Below are 15726 nucleotides of genomic sequence, written 5' to 3' on the forward strand. Positions count from 1 at the left end.
CCATCCTAAGGTCACCGTGTAAAATTGTTAATTGTACATTTGCGCCAACTCTTCATAAAATGTACTTGCTTACTTGCTTACTTATTTTGAAAAGTCGTAACAATATTGATTCGAATAAAAGACACATTGAATAATAGGCGTTGGGTCGTAAAAAGATACAATTCGCGTACCCTGGGCTCATGGGACCAACGATTATCCATTGTATATCCTTTATTGAACGCTACTAAAGACTGAAATCAACGGCTAATTAGGTATTATGTGTAAATTTTGGTGTCATGTACCATTCTGTAGTGTGACATTTATCCTCAAGTGTATCTTCGGCAAAAAAATACTATGGTCTCATAAATGGCAATTGCTTTCAACTAAAAGGGAGAAGGTACCAAGAGAATAGTTTGGGAATTATAAATAATACTTTATCCTCTGAAAAATAAACGAACAGACGAATAGTATTCCTCAAAACACTGAAGAAAACTTAAGGTTGTGCAGCAAGAACTTTACCAAAAACCAGGGATTAAACCAAGCTACCCGTTAGGGTAAGCATTTTCTGTCCCATTGGTGACATCCGTCATATTACCAATAACAAGTAAAAATTTGAGATAACAAGCAATCGGGATGGTGGCTACGACATGTGGAAAAAGATACTTGATACGAGTCAACCAATAGCTTTTTTGTCTGTGCAGGTTTATTTAATACATTTTGACATTGATTTGTTACCATCTTTGTGATCTTTCTGTTTATAGTCCACGACAATGTCATTCACTTGCACTCAGTGCATTGGTAGTTAGTTGCCCGAACAATGCGTAGGTTTTTTTTGCCATTCTTTCTCTGTTGTTTTTTTTAGCATAACAGCGACCAAGAAAAATATGTATCACTGTTTTATATTATTTTTTTATTTGGCGTTCATAAGAAAACCAGACTGTATATCTAAAAAGAATCTTTTTAAAGAAAACATAATAAAAAGTCATTGCCTCGTTTAATGAAAGTAATCTAAATTTATCCACCATATTTCGCGTTAGAAAAAAGGATTTAATATACAAGTTGAACAATTCAACTATCTTGAATAAAGGTACATTTGTAAGGCAAATAAATATAAAACAAAACAAGCCGGAGTGGTCCATAGCATGATGAACTTTTTTCTCCAAATTATTTTCATCAAATGCATGTTTAATTGTGTCTCAACAGAATACGAAAAAAACCTGTTCATAATCGAACTCGGCAGTAGTTACAGACGGGAAACATTATTATCCCACCATAGCAAAGATTGGACATTCTATGGTATGATCCTTCTTCTTGACCACTCTAGCATAGCATCCATCCATCACTATCTCACAATCATCCGGGAACTCTGTCGGTCTACCTGCAGTTCTGTAAATATGTAATCGTAAATGAGTAAACTATGGGTTGTTTTTTTAGCAAATCTTAACAAATATCAAAGAGGTTAATGGATGGATTTATTAAAATGAGGTATGCAGTTTTTTTGTGTTTTTTAATTTGTCATTTTAATTATCATCTTGCTATACGTCCGAATAAAGTTGTGGTATTAAATGCATTTGATATTACATTAAGTAATACATTTTGTTTTTGTTTTTGGTTTGGATGCTGTCTCATTGACATAAAAACAGACCTCTTCTCATTTTGAAAAAAAAATCATCATTTCAATTTTTGATGAAACTAAACATTGTTCTTCGTAGATTGCAAATGCAAACATGATATTTTGGGCATGTTATAAATGTACAGCATATATTGTCAAAGTATAGATTTTATACATACGAACAGCAACTGATTCCAGTAGCACCACATGTACAATCTACACAATCAGGAGTCCACACTGTTACACTTCCCTTAGGGGGAATTAGGAAGCCTATCTTATCATAGTAGCAACCTGTAATCAATGCATAGTATCATTTAAAAGTCATTGGAACATCCCACAAACAGTACATAACTTCTTTTTTTAAATACGTTCGAACATCTTACAAATTGTACATTTTCAAAAGACATCTGCATTTAAGACCTATTAAGGCCTTTGTCTGTTTTCTGCTCTTTGTTCGGGTTGTTGTCTCTTTGACACAGTCATTCCCAATATACATTTTCAATTGTATTTGAACATCCTACTATAGTATCCAACTTTCTCAAAGGTATATAAACTTCCAAGTCTTCAGTATGTTTCTAAAAGCAGCGCCGGGATGCGGCATCTGTTTTGCCTTGGACATTTCTTGTAGCGAAATTAGCGAAAAGCATCGATTTCGTCACAGTATAGCAAACAGAAAATATCAGAGGCTCATCACGTGGAAAACCGGATAGTTTCTATTCATTTCTTGCTAAGTTACCTCCCACCAACAGAGCTAGTGATAACTGATAATATCCCGGTCAATGATACATTCATGTTTTGCTCAGTCGTATATTATGTTGTGGAGACTACTTTTTGTCTTTTCGTTGTTTTTCGTTTATTGCCATGGCTTACTTAGTTTGTCTTCAATTCATCACGGTGTTTGAATACGTTGGTATCTGTTGTCCCTCTTTATTCTATATTAAGTTTGATATTTCTTTTGACAGTTAACGTCCCTTTTTTCTGTGTATGGCCATTGTCTCGAGATGTCACTTTGTTGATTTACGAAATCTATTGATAATTTGAAAATTGCGTCTTTTCATTGTATTCAAACCTATCATGAATTCAAGTTTTAATCCTCGTAGGGTTGGTAGCTCTTTTTTTATCCCCCATGTTTACTTCTAAAAAAAAACCAGAAACACAGAAATTACTTACCTTTTTGTTGAATCATAAAACAAGCACCATTACACAGCCTATAGGAAACAGATAAAATACATAACAAAACAAAAACCTTCATACTGCTATCCTTAGATGCAAATGTTATACGTTGAATAATGTCTATTTTCCTCACATTGTTTTATTGCGTTTTGGGGTCATATATAATCCCAGATTATTCGAAATCAAGTGTGTAATATGTCTTAAATACGTTATCCCTATTGATGTTAGTTTTAGTTACTTTCATTTTATTGATAAGGTTAAAAATATATAGAACTGTAACAGTTACAGTAGTAAATTGTTTTGAATAAACTGTGCATAGCGTCATCCCCATCTGTATTCTTTTAATGAAAAAGAAACAGAAAGATCCCCCTCTTGAGTTTATTTCACAGCATGGCATTTTTTCAGAAAGAGTCCTCAATTCTTTACTAAAATATCTTCATCACCTCCCGAAATAAGTCAATTTTGACATTTATTTGTTCAGACAAAATATCAAAAAAACATTTTATTTTTTGGAAATGCAATTTGAAAGACAGGATCACTAGTGTTTTTGCCCTGATAACTGAAACTGTTCTTTCCACAGTAAAAATTTCGCTACCAAAAATATATTCTTCATCACATTCAGATTATGGACTAGGGGTTTTATTTGGTTAATTTTTCTTAATTGTAACAGTCTATTTTGTATGGACTTGTATACAAATAATCGTGCTTTCCTGTTTTTGTCGGTTTTCATTCATCACCTGTTTACCTTCAATACCATCTTTAAGGGTAAAAAGTTCACAACTCATCTGAATCTTACTTGACATGTTTATGGTTTGGCTGGTAATAATATATAAGCTATTATAATCCTTTGAGCAATTTAGTTGATGTATTCAAAACAGGAAATAAATCTTAATTCTTTTGAAATAAATCATTACAACTCTTTTTGTTGATTTACACTGTACCAGATGCACAGCAAATTATTGTTTTTCAAACCATAGAATTATCACAACAAACATTAGCAAGTGGTTAATAAACAGTACAAAAAAAAAAGAAATAAGGGACGTGTAGATACAAAATCCGTAAAACATATGTTATTGTACAAACAAGAAAACAAAGCATAAGACAGTTCTTGAACTTACAAGATCTCCTCTGATAGGAAATAATCAGTTCATTAGAACAATAATTTTGAAAAATGAGGTCAAGGTTAGACGAACACTGCAAGGCAGGTATGTTCCACATACAATTATTCCATTTCTCAACTTTGTTCATATTGGTTAACAGAATCAGAAAAACGGACATAACCACGAAAACTTAGAAATAACCAATTAACCCTGAAATTGATGTCAAGGTCAAATAATCATACAATAATCCCATACACCAAATTTAAGACATATTGCATACAATAAGTGAGAAACAGTCCTTACCTCAAAAAAGTAATTCTAACTATGAAAATAAGATTGAGGTCAGATGAAACCCTTCCAGATGAACATAAAATTGAAAATGGAAATGGGGAATGTGTCAAGGAGACAACAACCCGACCAAATAATAAAACAACAGCAGAAGGTCACCAACAGGTCTTCAATGTAGCGAGGAATTCCCGCACCCGAAGGCGTCCTTCAGCTGGCCCCTAAACAAATATATACTAGTTCAGTGATAATGAACGCCATACTAATTTCCAAATTGTACACAAGAAACTAAAATTAAAATAATACAAGACTAACAATGGCCAGATGCTCCTGACTTTGGACAGGCGCAAAAATGCGGCAGGGTCAAACATGTTTGTGAGATCTCAACCCTCCCCCTATACCTCTAACCAATGTAGAAAAGTAAACGCATAACAATACACACATTAAAATTCAGTTCAAGAGAAGTCCGAGTCTGATGTCAGAAGATGTAACCAAAGAAAATAAACAAAATGACAAAAATACATAAATAACAACAGACTACTAGCAGTTAACTGACATGCCAGCTCCAGACTTCAATTAAACTGACTGAAAGATTATGATTTCATCATATGAACATCAGGCACAATCCTTCACGTTAGGGGTTTAGTATCATACCATCATAACATATATGAGAAGAACATAACCCGTGTCTTGCCAACAACTGTTTTTAGAATAAATGTGTTTAGTTCCGACGCAAAGACCTTATCAGTGACTCAATATTAACGCCAAAATATGCAATCTTTAATGACTTGACAACAGTATCGTAATTATATCCCTTCTTAATAAGTCTATTCAAAGGTTTTGTAAGTTTCTGAGGTGAATACTGACACCTTTGGGCTTCATAAAGAATATTTCCATAAAAAATTGGATGTGAAATACCTGAACGTATAAGAAGTCTGCATGTTGAGCTATATTTACGAATGATGTCTTTATACCGATGATAAAATTTAGTAAATGTTTTGACTAGTTTGTGACATCGAAAACCCTGGTGTAATAATTTTTCAGTAATACATAAATTTCTCTCGTTAAAATCTAAAACATTGTTACATACACAAGCGAATCGTACAAGTTGAGATATATAAACACCGTAAGATGGTGACAAGGGAACGTCACCATCTAAAAACGGATAATTAACGATAGGAAATGAAAAATCATCCCTTTTATCATAAATTTTAGTATTCAGCTTTCCGTTAGTGATATAGATATCAAGATCGAGGAAAGGGCAGTGGTCATTGTTAGTATTAGCTTTATTTAAAGTAAGTTCAGCAGGATAAATTTCATTAATATACATACTGAAGTCGTCATTATTGAGAGCCAAAATATCATCCAAATATCTAAAAGTATTATTAAATTTGTTTATCAGATGTTGTTTTGATGGGTCTTTGCTTATTTTTGTCATAAATTGTAACTCATAACAATACAAAAAGAGGTCATGTACAACATACAATCAATTCACTCACAAAATATAGTGGACCTATTACTTCTAGTTTCTTAGAAATTAACACAACCCAGAAATTAACACTGAACAATAAACTAATAAAACAAGTAAATCGGTAAGCTACTGCTCATTAATGATACCACCTGCTAAAAGTGAAGTAAACAGGAAGTTGTTGAGTGATGAATATGATAAAGCATCACACAGTATAGCTGACTTATATAAACTTTGAAACCAAATTTCAGAAATCCTTGTAATGTAGTTCCTGAGAAAAATGTGATGAAAAATATTCATGGGACGGAATGACAGATAAGTAAAGGTCAGATGAACCCTGCTATACAGGCATGTACACCTTCATTTTTCATAATTTCGTCACAATAAATTAAGATCTCGAATATTGTTAAGCTATTGCACATTGACCAATGAAACATGAAAAGATGTAAATGACAGATGAATACTATGTGATAGACATGTACCTTTCAATCGTTCAATTTCCCAGATGTTTATCAATATATATCAATGTGATTAATCAGTTAGATCATATAACAACATTAGGTTCAAGTAATGAAGCAGATTCTTAACAGTTAACTCTGCTTTGATTTTCATTTTTTTGATAATCTATATGTTACCTTGACCTTGGACATATAGGTTGAGGGATAGCTGTGTAACGTCCAGCAGCAAAATATATATATATATTCAGGACATGAACAAGTTAATGTGATATGAATACCAACCCTGCTTTGTACTAGACTGCCAAGCTGAGACAGAATTTTAACCTGCTAGCTATAGTTCATAAGATAACAGTTGATCTTTAACCGTTTTCTGCACTGTTATGGTCTTACGAATCTATCTTAGTTTCTGTGACCTTGACCACTTATTTTTTTAAACAGAAAATGTGTTCTCACAATACTACCATATTTTATTTTCTAACAAAACAGAATGTTAATTTTACTAACATTTATTTCTCAATAATATCGCAGTATCAAAATGTATTGTTAACAGAAGTACATCTACACAATTTGTTGTTTTGTTCAGATAATGAATGATAAAAACATTCTATCTTTGTCACGTCTGTCTGACTTTGGCAGTGTTCATTAAAGCTTTGTTTGTCAGTAGAGATCGTAAGTTGGATGATGGTTCTGGCAGTTTGGATCCTGGAAAAGAAATGAAACTGTGATAATGTTACCTCATATGATTTTCATAAACAAATATACAAAGTAAAATTATAAAGTGAACGGGCAAAGGTGACCAACATAGTTTTTTAAGAGCTAGATTGAAAATTGAAGTACACATGTACAACAGGACCCGCATGGACATTATATTTGGACCAACTTGCGTCACAATTCCATTCTTTGGAAATAAATCTATTAATTGAACTAATTTACAGGTTTTTGTTATAAAGACAGCTGCACATATGGATACAAAGAATACAAATAAATTTTATGGCTAGACTTTTTTCAACCTGTTTGGAGTGTTTCTGATGTTTTCTTGCCTTACAGTATTCAACTAACAGATGTGATTTCACTTATCTTAGCTAGCTGTCTGTAGTAGTGGGCAGATTTTGACTCTGCTTTCCAAATAATATAATGGGGTGTCTTCTATTTACTTCTTCAAGTAAGAGGTCATTCTGTTTAGGTTTTATTATTGATCTTTTTACTTCTAATCCATACGGCAAAAGGGAGTTTGTATACCTGCAACCTGACCACATTTTGTGATTTTACCCAGCTAGACTATGTTGACCATGTGTTATAAGTCAATTTTTCTCAGTGGAGTAGGGTAGGTATTGCTTTTCAATATGTCTGGTTAATCTTGTTATCTTTTTTTCTGTACTAACAACCCCATTTACTTCATGCAAATATGTGTAACAAATTTTATGATCTCAGTAAACAAAACAAGTATCCTGACTAACTCACAATTATTTAAGACAATTTTAACCCTATCCTCCATAATGACACCTTTTGACGCCACACCTTGACTACATAATGACGCCTTTTGACACCTGTGTAGTCCCACCTTTGAATTTTTTTTTATCAGACTTAATAAAATTTGCAACTTATATAAAAAGGATATTCCTGGGAATCTATGACTTGAATTTCATTGATGAAATGTTTGTTTTGGCAATGCATTAATACTTCAAACCTGATAAATCTTTTTATACTGAAAAAGTCATATGCGAATCAAGTATTTAAAAAAAAAAATTCCAAGGAGGAAAGGGTTAAGAGCTGTATGCCAAACTCACCATTATTTAAGACAATTTTAAGAGCTGTATGGCTAGTTGTAGGATCCAAGGCATCCATTTCTACTGCGTCAGCATTTTTGTTGATTTCAAACTTGACCCATCTGTATCCAGTACATCGTTTAGAACCAGGACAGCTCTGTATTAAGTTTTGAGTAACTGGATGTGATAAACCAAAGAAATCAGCTCCTTTCCCTGTTTGTTCTAAAAATTCTAATTTTCTAAAAGTAGAAAGGATTACATAATTACACATATGATTTATTTTCTTTCATTCTCATACTCTTATTTATAATCCAAGGTCAGAATTGGAGTATATTATATTCCTTAACCATTGACATTGCCACTTATTGTCAATTTGTGTGGAGAGTTCTATTATAACAGTTCCTTATTTTTCAATTTATTTAAACCTTCCCCTACATATAACAGATTAAAGGTGTTTGTCACTGTCTGGTCTTTTATTTTCTGAGATATTTTCTAACTGTTAATTCTACTTTTAAATTTTTTTCCAGATTGTTATGAATTTAGGCACTTTTTATTATTTGATAATACTTGGCATGGTATATATTTGTACCTTTCCAATGTTACGTTCAAGAGAGAACCTATATATCACTAAAACTTGTTGTTGACATGAAACTCTTATTGTACCTTTTTTTTAAACTATGCAAATGAGTAAGATATGACAATGCTAAAAGTAATCCCACTGCATACAAAATACCATTGTTAGAAGTGGTTCTCCTTTGACTGACCTTATCATAAACTTTAACATGCAAAATAAGTAAAATTTTCATTAACATGAAAGTACTTTGATAGCATATTTATTATACCAGCACTTACTTGTTTTTCTTGACAGCTTTAATGAGTTGATTATGACAATCAGATATAGATCTGCTGTAAAATACAACACCAGGACTTTCCTCTGATGCTATCTCAAACTACAAATACAAACAAAGAACATGTATAAAATACAACACCAGGACTTTCTATTGATGCAATAGACAACACATACAACAACAGCCATAACTCTGCACAAAATTATCAGACTGGAACAAATTTTGAACTTGATCTGTAACTTGTCATTATAAAACAATACACCAAATATCAAATCAATAGCTTCAATTACGAAGAAAAAAGTCTGGAAAACTGATTTGCTAGACTGACAGATAGACAGTAAGAATGCAAACTTAAGTCCCCTTAGACTTTGTCCGTAGTGGACTAAAAATAAACACAGACTACATGTTAGTTATAAAGATCCTGTTTAAGAAAAACTTTGACCTAATCAGTGGACAGGGACATCTAGGGAAAACACCCCAATTCACATTTATTTTTAAGTCACCATGGAGAATTCTACCTTAATTGATTGAAATATTATAGATTTGTTTAACAAAATGTTGGGACCTTTTATAGGTCAGTATAAAGTATGTGTTTTGCTCATTGATTAAGTCTATTTGCTGAACTTTTGTTGCTTACGTCCAAGACATTTAGACTGCCATTGATAGTTACATGTATCTCATTGGCAATCACATAACATCTCATTATTTTATTTATGACTCCTCACAAATTAAACTCTATCAATCTATCTGGATAATCCAATATTACAAACAACCCATGGAAGTATAAACAAATTAACTTTTTCATATAAACAGAATATTTCAATTTTGACTTCATGGACTTACCACTGGTCCTTTCCCACCATCAGATATTTTGCATGTATACAGACATCTATTGTCTACATTATTAACATCAACATACACTCTGGTACTACAGAACCCCTCAGGATAGATGTTAGATACAGAATGAAATCCTGGTCTGTCTACAACAATCTGTCAACAAAAAATGTATTATTCACATAGGGTCAAATCATACACTAAAACTATTAAGTAATGCAACCGGTTTAAAGATAAGACCTGTGAAATGTAAAAACAGAAAGCATGCAATCAGCATGTGTTGTCTTTTTAAGAAACCCCCTATTTGAAGTATAAGTATCAGAAAACAGAAAGTAAATGTTAAGACAAATCAAAGAAGCCTGCAGCTGTTTAGTTGATGACCAAATATAAAGTCATTCTGTTACACAGTATTTAAGGAATGTGTAATTAAAATTATCAGATTTTCAACATATTGAAAACAGGAAGTAGTTGTCTGAAAGATCACCAAAGTCAATCACATGTTACAACTCATCATTATTAATATGCTGACCAAATAGGAAGTTTTTCTGTTTAGCAGTAATTTTTTAACATATTATATTTTGAAAAAGTATCAACAAACAGAAAAAAGATATTCTATGGATTCCAAAAATTATCGCATTTACAAAGCATGACTTAACCACCTATAATGTGACCTGTGTAACATATATACCTCTCCAATGCTGTGTATTGTTAAGTCTCCTATAATCAGAGGAAACACAGGTCTCCCTAATGAATCCAGCTGTAATGGAGGTATCACTTTCTTTGTTGGCTGATTTTTACCCCCTTTCTTAGGTTTTGGGGGAGGTAATCCTTCTGTAAGTGGAATTTTAATGATATCATAGAAACAAATATGGCATAATCATAAATTAGAAAAAATAAACTGCTTTGCTGAGCGTAGATGGATATGCCCACTGAGGTCCAAAGCTGAACAGTTGGGGCAAAAATGGACACAAGTCTAAATTTGGATTGTAATTTAAATATTTGACATATTACAGGTTTCTGAATAAATGTAGTCAAAGAACTTGAAATTAGTTATATGAATTGAAGTTATAATAGATGAACGATTTCTTGCTGTTGTGTAATGAGTTCAGTCTTTTTCAACTGATTTTAATAGTTTGTTCTAATGTTGTACTGTTACACCATTGTCCCAGATTAGGGGAGGGTTGGGTGTCCAATAACATGTCAAAAATTGCCACATTCTATATGCATCTTTTCTTAGTTAGGGACCTGTAATTAAGTGTTTTTTGTCTTTGCTGTGTTACATACTGTTTTGTTCATTATTTTGTACATAAATTAGGCTGTTTGTTTTCTTTTATGATTTGTTTACCATTTGTTATTTGGCGACCTTTTATAGCTGACAATGCGGTATGGGCTTGGTTCCTTGTTGTAGGCTGTATGGTGACCCACAGTTGTTAATTTCTGTATCATTTGGTCTCTTGTGGAGAGTTGTCTCATAACACACCTTCTTTTTAATATAATAACCCATAGCTCTCAACCTTATTTACCTAGTATTTGTTTTGTAGTTGGTGGTCGTTTCTTGTCAGGTTTTTTCTTAGGTTTAGCCTTTGTCTGTGTGTCGACAGGTTCTTCCTTCACTTTAACAATTGATGGAGGAGTTTTATTAATAGCAGCTGGTATATCTGACTGGGACTGATAATGTAAAACTTTCCTTAAAAGAAATCTGAAATGACAAAAAAAAACATATATCTACATAATTTGATCTCTGGTGGATACATTGTACTTGTTACATTGGCTATCATACCACATCATCTTATTTTTATATTGTCAATACAAAGAAACCTCTTGATGATTTATATTGAGAGCTTCAAAAAAGGTCTACATATTTGACTACTGTTGAAGGTCTATGTTGAACCTTAAAAGTCCTTTTAGTTTAGCAGTGTCAATGCATACATGTACTTCTGATGTAGAACCTTGTATTCAAGATGTGTAGTTAAATCTGATAGCTATAACCATCTATAAATATATTTCTAAGCTAGTCTATTACTGTGCATTCAATATTATTTGTTGGTCGGATACCAATTTTTGTGGAGTATGTGCATGGGTAGTGGGAACCAAGAATTCAAATGTTCCAACGAATTACAAATTCTCTTTATGAATATATGCAGATTTTGGCTTAACCACTAAATAATATATCTATGAAAAATAAAAATTCAAGTTTCCCTCAATCCAACACAAAGATTTGTACCCATAATAATAAATGAAAAGTAAAATCACAAAAATACTGAACTTAGAGGAAAATTAATACGGAAAGTTCATAATCACATGGCAAAATCAAATAACAAAACGCATCAAAAACGAATGGACAAGAACTGTCATATTCCTGACTTGGTACAGGCATTTTCAAATGTAGAAAATGGTGGATTAAACCTGGTTCTATAGTGCTAACCCTCTCACTTTAATGACAGTCTGATTAAATTCCACAGTATCACTTATTCATATCTACATATTTCACCTCCTTTCTTCTTTGACTTTGGCCACTTTTTCCTCTACTCTCACAACTTCATCACATATAGCAGCATTAACCTGAAAAATATATAAAAATTAATTATAGTTTACAGCAAAAACTAACTACATGTAAGGTAACTTTGATAAACTTTGATAAATGTGATACTCATAGCCTTCAATAGCTAAAACATTCTGTGTAGGTTACATTACATATATAAGTATTTCAATTCTTATTGATGCAAATGACAAATTCAGAAATGGAACCACAACTACTATTTACAGCAGAGTAACCAGCTAAATGCTACTGTACATGTACTTCATGTACATACACAATTTAAGTTTTAAATCGTGATAGATTTTTAAACATTATTGGAATATTTTGTACCCTTGACTTTCAGATATTTATTACATGAATTGATCTCTCTATTTGAAATTATTACATGTACATTCTTTTTGGTGAAGTTCATGTGGTGAGCTCCAGTTGTTTGTTTTGAGTCTTTTGACTCTAGATTGTATATACACGTACATGGTTGTATTTGTAATATTGCCATATGTACATCTCCATATTTTGATTCCAGATATATTGTTTTATTGATGGCAATGAGTATTTGGGTACTCGTGCACAATTCTAGCATTCAGATACATGTACTCCTTTGCCTTTTAAAAATCTAGAGACAATTCTCCTAACTTTAGTTAACTGAAAGATTCCCTTCATAAAACCAGAATGGTGTATTCCTTCAGAGAGGATTGTGCAGGACTTGTACTTACAAATATAAGATCTTTGACAACTTTCTTTAATCTTTTAAGTTTTCTGTAATACTGTTTTTGTACAAGAGAACGTGCTGATACCCCACTGGCTAATCTAAAAAATATATTTGTTGGTTTCAAAAAAAATATATATATAAAACTACAATAAAATAATATAAAACAGTACCAATTCAACTACAAATGTAACATGATTTTTTACAACAATAACTCTAGATCTATTGTAATTAAATTGAAGATGTTTGTTTGAAAAGAAGTCTTTAGAAATGCATAATATAAATTTTCATACTTAAGCATTTGTTAAGAATACCATACAAATTTCCATCCTAAATCCATATACTGTACATTTGTACAAGGACATCATTGGTTAATATAAATCAACATGCAGACATCTTATTCATTAAGACACAGGTATGTCATATCCAATTTTTTATGGTAATATTCTTTACAAAAGCACATGTACAATAATGTTGGCACTCACTTAAAAAGCTAACAAAACCTTTTAACAGACTTACTAAGACAGGTTCTAGTAAAGACACTGTTGTTTAGTCATTAAACATGTTAAAGAATGCATATTTGGCTTTAAAATTGATTCACTTATAGGGTCTTTGCATCAGAAATAAACACATTTATTCTAAAACCAGTTGTCTGCATGGCACAGGTTATAAATGTTCTTGTCATATATTTTACAATGGTACATATGTATATATATATATATGATACTTAGGCCCCAACAAGAGAGATTGTGCTTGATATTCATATGATGAAGACATAATCTTTCATTCAATTTAATTTGAGTTCTGGAGCTGACATGTCAGTACCTGCTAGAATCCTCTGTATCATGGGTTATTTTGTTCAGTTTCTTTTGTTATCTTTTTTGACATTGGACTCAAGACTTCCTTGAAACGGTTTTACTGTGCGTATTGCTGTATGCTTGTTTTTTCTACATCGGCTAGAGGTATTAGGAGGGTTGAGATCTCATAAAACATGTTTAACTCCACCAAATTTTTTAGCCTTTAAGATTGTTTGTCTTGTATGATTTTTAATTTTACATGTAGTTCATTTATATGTATATTTTAAGTATAACATCCATTCCATTACCACTGAACTGGTTATCATTTTTGTTTAGGGGTCAGCTGAAGAATGCATTTATGTGCTGAATTATCTCGATGTACAACCCACAGGTGACCTGCAGCTGCTTTCTGCTCTTTGGTCGGGTTGATGTCTCCTTAAGTCTTTGACACACAATATTTCCAATTTCCATTCTCAATTTTATTTTATAAATTATATACATTGTACAAACATATCTACCTTGAAGCTTGTTGTTGTAACAAACTACCTGGCAAATTACTTCTAATCTGAAACAGAGAAAGATATTTAATTTTTTTAAACATTTTAATAATTTGTTTCCCCTACATAATTTGACAATAACCGTACGAATACTTTTGTCTTCGGTCATATAAACAAAATTTTCAGTTCACATGCACTTGTTTCTCATAGAAAGTATTTGGATACAGGTACTAGTCGACCTTCCAATGCATGGCAATGGCAAATTATGGGTAGAAACAAGTGCCTGTATTTCAACTTTCAATCCTTGCGTCGAGTTTTTTTTTTAATTATAATTTATTTGAACCCTTTAAATTTGGTGTATTCGCCTTTAATTGATACAAACCTTTCCAGAAAGTAGGCTTATTTGTTGCGGAGATTTCTGCACGATTTTCTGATTTGCCTGATACTCCATCAGGAAGGCCGAATCTTCACTGAAAAGTCGTTTATTTTCATGTGCCATGGTTGATTGATTTTGAAAACCCAAAATTCGATCATCAGTGCGCTTTAAAAGCTTACAAAATTACGTCTAGTTACTCCGAGCTTGAATCCAGTAATGTAATACTATGCCAGCAGTGCTACCGTTGCTTTTCATAAAAAAAAATGGTTTTGGGAGAGAGAAAAAAAGATTTTTGTTCAAGACAAGACCCGAGACTTATTATATTTTGAAGGCATTTAAAAAATATGGTTGGATTTTTATCTACAAGGCCTTTTATTCACAGGCACTTGTCTCAAAAAAAACCAACCTATATACCTTAATATAACACTGTATATAGAATTTTTTTTTTGAGACAAGTGCCTGTGCTTTTATTGTATAAAGTATGTTTGTTAATTTGGCCACAGTTTTGTTTTTAAGTGTTTTTGTTTTCTCGTGATGTGAACGCATACATGTAAATTTTATAATTTAATTTGGTTAAATATATATTTCTGAACAGAAAATAATATTTGAATTTATTTTGTGAAATAATGAAAATTATCCACAAAAAAAACCAACCAAATAAACAAATAAACCCGTGACAGTTCTGCTTTTATTGGTACCAAGTTGCTTAAAATCAAACCATAATCGGCATAATCATAATCTCCCTACAAAATGAAACAAAATGTCGTTTTAAAAAAATAGGGGTCCACTCGTTTTGAAACGACATTTTGTTTTATTTTGCAGCCGGGATTATGTGGACAAAATTTTATAAAACTGTAAATAGTGCATTTTTTTTTATAATTTTGATAAATATGCAGCAAAAAAATATTTTTTTTCTCAATTCATGACCATTTGACAAATATGAGTTATTTCTGAATATAAAAAAATGCATACATTTTTAGGATAGTTATAAAATACAGAAATTACAAATTATTTAACAAAAAAGAATTTGCGTTTATCTTTTAAAACAAAAAAAGTTATGGCTTTCTTTCGAAAGAGAAAATACGGCCAGAAATCTGTATTTTGAGCAAATATACCAAATTTCGACCTCATTTAACTAAAAAAGTAGCACATGAACGGGTATTTTTTTTACTACATACATGACATATTTGATTTAATCAGGCAAAAATAGCCTATATGAAAATTCTCATCAAACTGTAAATACGGGATAAAACTGTATCGTATGCCCTCAAGTAATAAAATCAAATGT

At 31.9% G+C, this 15726-nt stretch overlaps 2 protein-coding genes across 2 annotated transcripts; both read right to left on the reverse strand.

Annotated features, from left to right (window-relative positions):
• Positions 1–1223: 1223 nt before the first annotated feature.
• LOC134714146 (beta-microseminoprotein-like) lies at positions 1224–2865 on the reverse strand. Its single transcript, XM_063575389.1, has 3 exons — positions 2762–2865; positions 1771–1882; positions 1224–1365 (listed from the first exon to the last, which is right to left on the reverse strand). Exons 1-3 carry the CDS (start codon positions 2841–2843, stop codon positions 1242–1244), a joined length of 318 nt encoding a protein of 105 aa, XP_063431459.1. The 5' UTR covers positions 2844–2865; the 3' UTR covers positions 1224–1241.
• Positions 2866–6567: 3702 nt separating this feature from the next.
• On the reverse strand, positions 6568–14595 carry LOC134715846 (transforming growth factor beta regulator 1-like). The gene is made up of 10 exons (XM_063578351.1): positions 14445–14595; positions 14084–14130; positions 12776–12869; positions 12015–12085; positions 11047–11222; positions 10212–10354; positions 9533–9679; positions 8694–8791; positions 7863–8080; positions 6568–6777 (listed from the first exon to the last, which is right to left on the reverse strand). Exons 1-10 carry the CDS (start codon positions 14559–14561, stop codon positions 6689–6691), a joined length of 1200 nt encoding a protein of 399 aa, XP_063434421.1. The 5' UTR covers positions 14562–14595; the 3' UTR covers positions 6568–6688.
• Positions 14596–15726: the final 1131 nt, after the last annotated feature.

This window comes from Mytilus trossulus, chromosome 4 (genome assembly GCF_036588685.1).
Source record: "Mytilus trossulus isolate FHL-02 chromosome 4, PNRI_Mtr1.1.1.hap1, whole genome shotgun sequence".
Classification (NCBI taxonomy): Eukaryota; Metazoa; Mollusca; class Bivalvia; order Mytilida; family Mytilidae; genus Mytilus; species Mytilus trossulus.